We start from the raw sequence: 12,007 nt of genomic DNA, 5'->3' as shown, positions 1-12,007 counted from the left end.
ATTTCTACTTCTAAAAATAAAATCCTAAACAGTACCACAAAAGAATGGGTGATGTCCAGGCTTACAAGACCTACAATGTTGCAAAACTGTGATATACTGTGTGATGCTAGGAAAACAAGAAATCAAAACAAACAAACAAATAATGCCCCCCAAACCCCATCACAATTAAGTTAATAAATAAGTTTATAAATTTTTGACTCTTTTTTTTTTTTTTAATGACATTGTAACAGAAAACTATGTACATGGACAGTGTGCTTGAAATTGCAGATATGGAAGGCACTTAAGGCTTTGCCCTTCCTGAATTCAAGAGCAGGATTTCACTTGGTCAATCCAAGGTAGCCAACATGACACACTTACCCAGCTCCTGCATGGTAGAGTTCACATTTTGCGTAGGCCATGCCAGCCAGCTTTTAAAGGCATAATCAGAGGGACATAATCAGAAGGACGGGTGCATATTTTAACATTTGTTCCAGTACAGGCCATTATATCCCCTTTCCTTCCTTGCCTTTTCCACAAGGTCAGAAAATTTCCTCTGTTGGGAACAGAAAATTCCTTTGTTATCGTTTGACTTTCTCTGTTTTTAGTCATTTTCACTAGTAACATTTTGTTATTTACTTTCAAAAGTACATAACCATCAACAAGAACAATTATACTCACAGGAAAAACACACAGGAACACAGCTTTTTATGGCTCCCCTGTTTTGACATTCCACTGGCTGTCAGGCAATTGCTGTTTTCCTATCCATCTCTTGAGATGAACATTCAAGAAACAACCATCACTGCTTGACTTCCATTTTCTCCAAATAAGCAAGGAAGAAGCAAGTGAAAATAACCTGTTTCTCTTTACGAAGTAAAAAATGACAGGCAGGGTCAGTTGAAGAACACGTTATTACAGAGAAGTTTATTTTCCAAAGCATATTTTTAGCACAACCTGCATGACAGACACTTCCTTGATTTACTTTTTCCAGCTAAGAAAAGGCCTCTGTGGAGGAAAAGTAGCACTCCAATGTTATAAAGCTTGATGTTTTAAGCAGTTATAGAATAGAGTTTCTGTGTTTCACACACTGTCTGTTGGTTTGTAACTTGAGGAAATCCCAGGGTACTGAAACTAAACTGGCTTTCTATGAAGAGAACCATGTACAGGCAGCCTGTAGCCACAGCTGCCTTTCCAGCTATGCACATGCCACTGCCTCTTCCAAAACCCTCTCCTCACAACTCCACAGCTCCCTCTTCTTTTCCCAGTCTCACCCTTGCTTGTTGTCCTTCACCATGGTGTGCACAAAATTCAGCCAGAACAGTCCCAGCACTTCCTGAGCTGTTACAGTGGTTGGTGTGTAAGGAAAAGAGGGCATTATTCTCATCTAAGTGAAAAGAGGAATCCCATAATATTTTTCATTTGGCTTCACTCCTTTATTTAGCATTGCACAGGTCTCTGTGTGTCTTTTGGGATGCAGTTAGTGCCTTATTAAAGACAGTCCCTTATTTAAAACAAATTAATATCTTTCTTCCTTACATGAACTAAATAGTGCAGTGTTAGCTAACTGCAGTTGTGTTATTAAGGTAATAAAATTACCCCACTGCTATCAGCACAACATGATAAGGTATAATTGCTCAAAGCAATACTCAATGGAGCAGAGAAGTATCTAGCAGAAAATTATTTTTTCTGTTTTTTCCAGTATATTAATTTTAATTGCAGTCAATACAAGATTTATTTTATTGCAAACCAACCCGCTATCTTTACTATCATTTGTAAATCAGGTCTCAGAAAGATTTTAATAAATAATTCTTTAAATGTAAGATTTTTAGTACATTGTTAAGTCGATTATTTTGAGTGTTTTTATGATTTTGTTCCACAGGAAAGGCATAAAATTTGGTATTTCAAAGGCTACTTAAAATTTGATGACCACCTGAATACTCTGGGTGTTTATGCTAACATTTTTAAATCCATGGGTTTGTCATGGAGGAAGGATATAGAAAAGTACATTTTAGTTGAACTTGGGCATAAATTCATGGCAAAGAATGTAATCAAAGTTACAGAAGTATTGCAAGATCTTAGATTAGAATGAGGAGTCACAGGAACACAGAATCAACTAGGCTGGAAAAGAACTTTGAGATCATCAAGCCCAACCTATGACCTAACACCACCTTGGAAACTAGACCATGACCCTAAGTGCCACATCCAATCTTTCCTTAAAGTCCTGTATGTAATCCAAACACCGATTTTAACCTGCAGGGTAATCATTCATGAGTTCCAGAAATCACAGCAGACACGGCTAAATCTAACCCAAAGTACAACAGTTTTAGAGATAACATTGAATTTGAAGTATATGGGGGATGGCAGAGGATGTACTGAGTAGACACCTTGAAATCTGTTTTATTATAAAGTTTGTCTTATGATAAAGATATATAGGATAAGTTCTATACATATGCAAAATACTAGCATTAACATCTTACAGAATCTACTGTTTTGTCTCTATAGAGTCAGTATGTGTGGGTGACAGATCTGAACATACTTTTGTGTAACACTTGCTCCTTCTGGTCATTTATGAAATCACAGTATTTACAGTTAACCTGTAAACCTGCTTCTTCCTTTCAGGATTTCAGAAAGTATCCACATTATCTCTGCATCAGAAAGCAGTTTCTAAAGGAACAATCTCATAGTGCTGCCTAAAACAAAGTAATTCACCACCATTAAGCTGGTTTCACAGTACACTGAAGGTAATGGAAAAATACCGACTGACTGGAGCAGATTTTAGACCAGTGACATTTTTGGTAATGGCTACTGTGCATTACTCATATGCTGGGCTAAGAGGTGTTCACACTGAAGTTGACTGTGTGCCCAAAGGCTGACATAGCTGTCAGCAGCACTTACAGTGCATTTTCACCCCCACAATGAGCATGCAAAAGTAAAAAGAATGAAGAGCTTTTGCCTGTATCTCTAACTGCTGAGGCATGAGAACATCACTTTAGCCAGCCCTTGATACAAAAACCACACTCTGCTTCCTCTGGGGTTTAAGAGCTTTGCAAAGTGCTTCAGAGGAGATGGAGATCAGCCTGAATAGCAAACATCTCTGCAGGGCAGTCTCAGGCCCCTTTGGACTCTGAGTTTGAGTGTGTAACAGGGGCACAGGTTGATGCTAATCTGAGGCCAACATGAAGAGCCTCAGAGCACTCTGCTCGGGTGCTGCACTTCTTGCACACATACCTATAAAAGAGTGCAATGGGCAATGATGCAGAGACACAGCAGAATGCCAGTGACACTGCTCTCCTGCTGGGCTCTGCTGGATGCTGCTGCCATGCACCAGGACAACACTGCAGTGCAAGCAGAACTGCTCTCTGGAGAGCCTCTCAATCTCCATGTTGTAATGGATCATCAGCAGCATTTTCAGATCCAGCCACTGCACTGTATTGGTAAGCCTGGGTGAGTAATGGGGGCTTCTGTCTGCACAGCTGGATAACAGCACTGCAACTGCCTTTCACAACAGCTACAGCTAAGTGTCACACCCCTGCAGGAATTTGGAAGCAAGGTATCTGTGCTGACAGTAGCAGTAATGCTCTTAAAGCTGCTTTGTTGCAAGGATGTGCTGTTGGAAGAACACAAAACTTTATACTTCTTCACAGTGCTCTTAACAGGAATAGTTGGGTTTGTCTTATATAGATATGGTAAAGGTACTTAGCATAAACAAAGTAGGTAAACAAAACAAGCCAGCATTTGAAAAAAACTCTCAGTTTATACTTTTAGGATATTTCTTATTATATATTTGGGAGTAAAGAGGATTATCCATGCATAGATTTACAGTAGGCGCCTTTGTTTCTTTAATAACTTTTGTTCACCAGGGTCTCCAGCAATTGCACTCTCCTCACTGCAGAGCAGCTCTGTGGTTTTTTCCTTACTCTAAGTGAAAGAGTAAAGTTGCCTAAGCCAGGAAACGAGTGTCTGTAACATGTCCGTGTGTCTCACTCTCCAGAGCAGACTAGCACAAGAGGCTACCTCCATCATGTTGGTCATAATGAAGACACCCACATTTTTAAAGATGAGGTGTCATGCACAGAGGTTAAAGACAAGTTCATTCCTCTTTTTCTCAGGAGCACTAGAAATACCTTCACATGTGTTATAAAGAGATCAAAATTACTTGCAGGAGTTTGTCTGAAATTGACTCTTCCCTCAGGCTTTTGGGGCAATTAATTTACCTGCTCTGTGCCTCCTTTTCTCTGTCTGTCAAAAGACCAAGTCAAAATCATTCCTTTGAAGGCCTTCCATGTGTGTCATTAGATTATACTCTCACTCCTATCACTATGGGGAGGTGCAGCTAAAACTTTATCATAATCCATTATTAGTATAGATACAATACTGCTATCTTATGATTAGGTCTAGCTCTAATAAGAGCTCCAGATCCTAACAACTGCTGAATTTTAATTTGTCCAGAGCCTTTCATTTGCCATGCACAGAGAAATCACCTTTTGCTAGCTGGGTTTGTGTGGCATTCAGGAAATTAGTCATTTACAAGCAGACTGGGGACTTCATCCTTTCCAAACTGAAAATTGGGGAACTGCAAATTTCAAACAATGTCTGGAGATCCATTGCAATTGACAGGAAGCTCTCTTGAACAAAAAATATGCACTTTTTTATTGTCAATATCTTGCATAATTTTTATTTTCAAGTGCTGCATCTGGGAAATCCTGGAGAAATGCCAACCTCCACAACAGCGCACACAGGGCCAGGAGACCCTCACATGGTGGACTCTTACTAGTGTCCCTAGCTATCCACAGTGGTATATAGCTTACTGTCTTTAGAAAAGGCAAAATGATCCAGTATGCAATTTTCTATGCTAGATCACTTCCTGGAGTCCATTTACCCTGCAGCTTACATACAGTTTAAGTCTAGAGATTTGTGTCCAAGTATGGCTCTGGATACACCTCCAAAGCCCTCAGCAAGGCAGACTATGACTAAAAAGTGCTTTCCCCTGTTGCACACAACATCCACACACACTGCTTAAAAAAAGGAATTGAAACTACCTGACTGTGTGGGGCTTTCAGCAGTCCATTCCAAGTAATCAGAGTCAAGAGAAAAGCAGATGTGTCTGTTGAAGGAAGAGGGAATGTATGAGGGTTTATTTTGGCACAGCCTGCTGATCCCCAGCTCCTGGGTGCAGAGGACAGGCAGTTTCCAAAGCAAGCTCATGATGGCACTCAGCACCTGTAGTTACCAGGAGCTTGATGGTCTGTGCCATTTCTTTTATCTCCAGATAATTGAGGGGCTGATTATAAAAAGAATTAGTGATTTGGACGTGTTGGTAAGTAATTTTTAGCAATAGTGAGGGGAATTTATTAAGATATAATAATATTGATTTCCATGCTATTTCAGAAACTGGGGCCTAAGGGAAAGAGGTCAAATACTCATTAATATATTGCACAAAGTGCATTAGTGTGTTTCTGCTCCATGCTGGTATTTACAGTTATATATTTATATGTTATTTTCTCCTCAATGCTCTATTTGTTAGTCTGCAGCGATGCAAACTGGAGCTGTTTTATAAGCAAAGATATTCTGGTTTGCAGATCTCTACATTTAAGAGTCTGATGTGTATATATAAAACATAAAAACATCCATCCAGCATCTGCATATTCTGAAATAGTGTCTTTGAACAGTCTAATACGGACATCTTGATTCCTAAAAATGAATTACCCCATGCAATACTATGTAATTTTCTGCTAAAGGCTGAAATAAGAAAGTGTTCTACAACAGACTATCTTTCCAACTCCATCAAAGCTCTCAACAAGAGCTAGAGAAAGACTCAGACTCCTAAAAAGCTAGAGGAAGTGAATGGTCCATGTCTCTAGATCTCCAGCACAGTGACATTTCCCTTAGGATATGCCAGATAGCCTCTCAAGATTCAAAATATTCTGAAATTAATATAAGTATTATTTTGTTATTATTGTCATTTCACAATATTTTGATGCAGAGAAAAGCAAAAAGTTTTCTTTTAATTTGACTAACCAGCAATGAAGCAGATTTAGGTGTCCAGGGACTACTTGGCAGTAGTAGCTTTGGATCCCACTTGCTTTCATGAGGCTTGTAGGTAAGAAATCTCCTGTCAGAGTGCTTTTGCTTTCCTTTCAGGGGTTCAAGTTCAGGATCTGAAAATATTAGGCAAACAGCATTCATAAGCTATAGGAAAAACTGTCAGGATTCTAGGATTTGAAAAGCTATGCTATTGGTTACCAGCTAGGATCCAGAAAAAGGAGCACTCAGACATATATAACAAACATTATAAGCTAAAAATATTGTGTCCATGGCCTTGCTATGAACAAAGCCTTGCCTTTGCTTACAAAGAAAGTAGTGTTTTATGCTACATGGTATGTATGTGTGTTTACTTTAATTTATATGTAGTTAATTATTTACAAAGAAGCTGTCCTTACAGGAGGTGAAGCTATAGAAACACTAGAGGGCAGGCACCCCATTCTGGACCATCCACCACAGCAGGAATGCAGATATGGACTATTGTATCTACAGTGAGTACAGCAGACATTGGACTTGACTCAGTTGCCTGGGAATAACCCCCATTACAAGTCTGAAATTGCAGTCTTATCAGAAAAATCAACATTAGCAAGCAGTTTTCAGCTAGTAATGCTGCTTGTATCAGGTGTCCTTGGACAGAAGTGTCTTTGCATGAGTGAACTGCTGTATTTTCTGTGATCTGAGTCTGTTATTTACAACTTGGAAGTGAAATTTCTCTCATACTGAAACTTAGGGGAGAAATTACTCTTTGGTCTTCAAGTTTCACCTAAGGCCACTTAAGACAGGTTTGAGGATGCTGTGCTCTTATTCCTGCTCCCTACTGTTGAAGTAGTGTTCCTAAATTCTCTAACACAATAAATGTGCACGTTGTGAAAGACTCACCCATGCTATGTCAAATACTGTGGTTTTAACTTCAGATTGCAAGGACCTCTGGCATAACACGACACAGAATTTAGTAAATTAGCTTCATACTGCATTTGGAAAAGAAAATACATTTTCACATCAGAAAAGCCACCATGCCTAGAACCAAGACAATTGCAGTTAGCTGTAGAATAAACTTTACACGTTGCTTTTAGGTAAGGTAAAAATACAGCAGCCCTAACCACACCAGGGCACCACCACAAAGGATGCCATTTTAGGGTTAGGTTAGGGGGTCTGTGGAGAATTTCCATTCTTGAGAGGAAATAAAATCTTAAAATAAGATCAGGAAGTCAAACAAACAAACAGTCTGGAAAGGATATATGATAAAATCAAATGCAATTGGGAAAAAAAATATGGAAAAGGAGTCACTACAACCAAGTTGGGTGGGATGAAATCAGGTGGAGTGAAAAGGACTGAAATTTGCTGAAATTATACACAATGAAATCTTGAAATCAGGAACCCAAGTGAAGTGAGGAGACAAAAGAAATGAAAGAAATGGAACACCATTAAAAATTTTTGAAACAAAGTGAAAACAATGCAATGGAAAGGGATGACATGAAGTGCAGGGAAATGGACCAAACCTTGTCAAATTCATACTCATTGAAATGGCAAGGTTTCATTTCCTTTCATGAAATGAAAGGAAATTAAATCTTGAAATCAGAGCAGAGAACAAAGTGTACAAACACTCTGAAATGGAGATACAATAAAATAATATGCAACTAAAAAAAGGAAATTTGGAAATGGAATGAATACAATGAAATGGTTTGGGATAACATGGAGTGCAGCAAGATGGACCAAGCCTTGCCAAATTAATCCTCACTGAAATCACAAGACTGAAATTCTTCATTTCATCAAAGGAAATAAAATCTTGAAATCACAGAACAAAGTGTAACAGCTTTCTGGAAAGAAGATATGATAAAATCAAATGCAATTAAGGAAAAGAAAGCAAATTTGCAAATGGAGTGAGTGTGAGGAAATGGACTGGAATGACATCAGGTCCAGTTCCAAGTATACTGAAACTTGCCAAAATGATATTCATTGAAATCTCAGCTCCCCCTTTCCTTGTGGCTTCTGAGGAAGGTTGGATGACTTACAGAGCTGGTATCTAAAATCAGGAGATTGTTTCAGCCATAAATCTTGTTGGCTTTGGATTGCTTCACTGCAGTTTGTTCCTATGAGAAAGGGCAGTCAAGGCATGCAAAAAATTTTTCTTGAGTTTCAAAGAAAAATTCTCTCTTCTTGATGGAAGATGAACATAATGGCCTGATGATTAAATTTTTCTTCTCAAATATTGCAGTCCCTGGCAAAAAGAAAAAGAAAAACCCAACACACACACATATACAACAATACATTTATTACTGCTTGCTACTTTCACTATGACTATACTTGTCTGCACAGTCCAACACTTTCACTGAAGATAAATATGTGGTTGCACTTTATTTTGTACCTGTGTTTAGATGAAGAAATACTGCTTTTTGGTTCTTCTTTCACTTCTGCAAAGTAACTTGATGAAGGAAACTCCTGAGCCTAGAGGAAGCCCATCAGAAGTCAAAAGCATCGATGTTAGGAATTCACACATTCATACCAGCCAGTAGGAACAGGAGCTCTGAATTTTAGTTTACCTGAAGTACTTATCACTATTTTGTAAGAACACAAATACACCCCTTTTTCATGTTTTAATTCTTGTCTCATTAAGCAGTACATGCCTCACAGGAGACTAAACCTGTGCACATGCAGGGCAGCACAGCAGGGTTTGAGGCACAGCTGGGAGCACACTAGTGTCACTTTGTACAAGTAGAAGTGACAAAAAGAACCTCAAGAAAGGGAAACGTTGAAGCTCTACTCTCCATTAATCCTGAAGCATTTTCATCTTTCTCTGCATTCTTGGGCACAGCCTGGACTCAATGTTAATTAGAGCTACCCCATTGGTACACACCCCACCCTAATGTGTGCCCAGGTGTTATGTCCTGCCATTATGTGCCCCTATGTTATGTCCTGCCATGGGCTTTCTGGTCAGCCAGTGCCCTGAGCTTCTTCCTTTTTGCCCAGAAGCAGAGGAAAGCCCTTTCCCAAGGATGCCTTTGGGCAGGATGAAGCTCCATTGGAGCAGCATTAACACCCTAAATAGGCAGTCAAGTATTTAGCTCTGTACACAAACTGGACACAGATACTACCTTATCCATGTTTCCTCTTTTATCTCCATGATCTAAAAGCCACTCCCAGACTGTTATCTTCCTTACACAAGAGCTCCTTTTGTGCCCTGAAAATCTGAAAGAAAGACATGGATCATAAGGGTATTGCAGCAGGCCCAAACACAATAAAACCAATTTTTTTTTCTACTCTAATATTCAATGCTCAGGAAATCTGAAGGAAAGCTCTAACATTACAACTTTTTTTTCTTTGTACTTATTCATTCTGAGAAGAGAATGGTTTTTTTCCTAAAAGAAGGTCATGGTCTGTTGTTGTTCTATTTCTCTAGAGTCTCATATTGTTGTTATCAGACTTCTAAAGTCCATACTTCCTCAGCATGTTCTTATGGCTGCAGATCTTCACAGCACAGACTCCTTCTTCTGCATGTTGTTCTCTCTCAGTTCAGGACTCCTCCAAGGCTCTCCCTGACTGGCTAACCCGCCCCCTTTTATCCCAGTTATCTTCATTGGTCACAGCTGCAGCCCAATTAAGGACATCACAGCTGCAGCCCATCAAGGACAACCAGGACCTCTGGGGCAAAGCCTCAATACAGATATTCAAATACATTTCCTCTACTATAATGGTCCATTGAAGGATAAGGGCATATGGAAATATGTGCATACCAACAAAGCTGTGTTTCTGGACAAGGATTTGAGTGCAGCTTACTGGAGATAAATCAAGTACCCACAAATTACTTCTGGAAGGTTACATTTCTGTGCTCCTTTTTTCAGGTGATTTTGGTTTCCAAGCCATGCTCAGCTGTGCTGTGCTGCCAAGACAGGTTCCTTCCAGCCCAGGCCCACACAGCTGGAACACTTCCAGCTGCAGCAGATCCCTGATGCAGGACAGTCTTTGGGAAGGGGCCAAAACTCAGGCTCTGCTTCACAGATTATGCTCAGTCTATCCAAACACTGAAGCACAACCTGGCCCCATTGCAGCTTAGGAGGAGGTGAGTAGGCACTTTGGGCACTTTGCTTCTGTGTTCTAAGGTGGCCCAGGCTTCCCATCAAGTGTGTGTGAGCAGTCTACAGGCAAACCAGCTGTCCCACCATAGCCAGCTGCTGTGTTTACCTCATAATAGAATAAATTTTGGAAAGAATTTGACAGTTGATTCTTTATACATGTAAAGTTTGTTTTGCAACTAAACTGGGATACTGGCAGACTGACTAGGCCAGCTTTAGGTCCAGGTAAAACAGGTACATGCCAAGGTCAGTGGAATGAATAGCACAAGTGCTTCCGTTCTTCTACTCTGTGCTAAAATTGTACTGTCTGAAACTTTGCATTGCTGTTGTTGCCATCATGAAAAGCTGATGTATGCACCTGCCCCTCCACAGGCATCAGCAGCAGAAATGTTCAGCTCTGCAGAGCTGCCCCCTTTCCTCTCCCTTATACTCCTCCCTCTCTGTGGTAATGTTAGTCCCACAGTCTGGAGGCAGCAAATTCAGAATTTGCCTATGTTCCCAAAAATACTCAAAACTGCCTAACACTTTGCAGAGATTGTATTAAAAGGATAACTTTTCTCCATTGCAAACACAGGTAACAGACTTCTAGCACGTTAGTTGCATGAATAAACATTTCCTTCTTACCTCTCAATCCTCTACCTATTTTCTCCAGCCTTAATTCCCTTCCTAAAATCAAGGGTTTGCACCCAGTGTTTCTAAAGCTATGCAATTCTATGACTCTCCATTAATTTCACCAGAGAAAGAAATTTGTGAACTTTTACACATCCCACCTCTGCCAGCTTTGTTACCATTGATTTTGATGCCTCTATTTGTATCTTAGAAACTGAAATTCACTGATGCAAAGTACCTACAGATCCATATGCACAATGGTGAAGAAAGACCCCAGAGAGATGCAGAGAACAGAAAAAATAGAGATATGACTCACCACTCTGCAGAGACAGGGACTTCCAGACAAACTTCATCTGCTGTACCACAGAAGGCTTCCCTTTCCTCTCTTCTCCAGGAAATTAAGTGAAGCAATGGACTTGCAGCACACACTTACTCAGGGAATTGTTTATTCTTCCATTGTACAAAAGAGATGGAATATACAGTCTACCCATCTGTGTTGCTAAGAAACAGGGTACTGTTGCCTTGGGACTTGATTCAGAATTCAAAAAAGAAAAGAATGTCTCAGTAGACTGCATAAATGCAGCTTGAAACCTAGCAACAAGGCCAGAAGTTCAATATGCTTCTCCTATATGCTAGAAAACAAAGGTATTAGAAGGAAAATATATGACTGAGGAAAAGAAACAGTAATTTGAAAGCAAAACAGTGGTGTTCTATCACCAATTATCCTAATGGATGAAACGATGTTTTACTAAACATACTTTTATGACCTGTAAGATCTGTGCTCTGGGCATGCTCATATTTACTAAAACAACTGAACAGAAAGGAGCAGCAGTATTTACCCCAGTATTTCCTAAATATTCATCTTGTTCAGTATAAGTGACTACACAAGAGTCAGCATAGCAGCAGAATTAATTTCTATTTGTATTTCAGTTTTCAAGCATTCTGCCAAAAGAACAGTTTAATAGTTGTTACACACACCTTGAAATGGTCATTTGAAATGGCCTGGATTGTATAATTGGGTGTGATTACTTAGCCACATACACAAGTATAAATTGAAAATACTTTATTCACCCTTTCACCTTAACAAATAGTCATTATGTGCTGTTGGAAATTACTTTGGTTCAACCAGATATTTCATTGTAAAACCTGTTCTCTCAGGTTGCAGAATGTCACTACACCACTGGAACTTTGGCCAGCACTCCAGCAGGGAAGGTCAAGTTTGAACTGAGTTATGGTTCTCAGCTGATTAAACAGAGCTCCCTTGGTTTTTTTTTTTTTTTCTTTCTGATGTTCCATCTTGAAATTATAAA

The 12,007-nt window shown here is 39.5% G+C and overlaps 1 protein-coding gene across 4 annotated transcripts in view; it reads right to left on the bottom strand.

Annotated features, from left to right (window-relative positions):
* SCIN (scinderin) overlaps positions 1-11,221 on the bottom strand; it is a 69,543-nt gene extending 58,322 nt beyond the window's left edge. Inside the window, exons 1-6 of one of the 4 annotated variants that reach the window (XM_071429097.1) lie at positions 11,014-11,221; positions 9,111-9,204; positions 8,384-8,463; positions 6,898-8,236; positions 5,995-6,134; positions 5,016-5,080 (exon numbers count right to left, since the gene is read on the bottom strand). Coding sequence is in view for 1 of the 4 variants with exons in the window: in XM_071429093.1 (XP_071285194.1) it covers positions 358-370 (13 nt within the window). In the remaining 3 variants the exon portion in view is untranslated. Of the gene's footprint in view, positions 1-357; positions 496-657; positions 780-5,015; positions 5,081-5,994; positions 6,135-6,897; positions 8,237-8,383; positions 8,464-9,110; positions 9,205-11,013 lie in introns of those variants that run through there. The other 3 variants (XM_071429096.1, XM_071429093.1, XM_071429095.1) reach the window with 3 other exon arrangements.
* Between the last annotated feature and the right edge of the window lie 786 nt (positions 11,222-12,007).

This window comes from Agelaius tricolor, unplaced genomic scaffold, assembly GCF_023055355.1.
Source record: "Agelaius tricolor isolate 1412-34295 unplaced genomic scaffold, bAgeTri1.0.p SCAF_6, whole genome shotgun sequence".
NCBI lineage: Eukaryota > Metazoa > Chordata > Aves > Passeriformes > Icteridae > Agelaius > Agelaius tricolor.
This window is presented reverse-complemented; position numbering and strand designations above follow the sequence as displayed.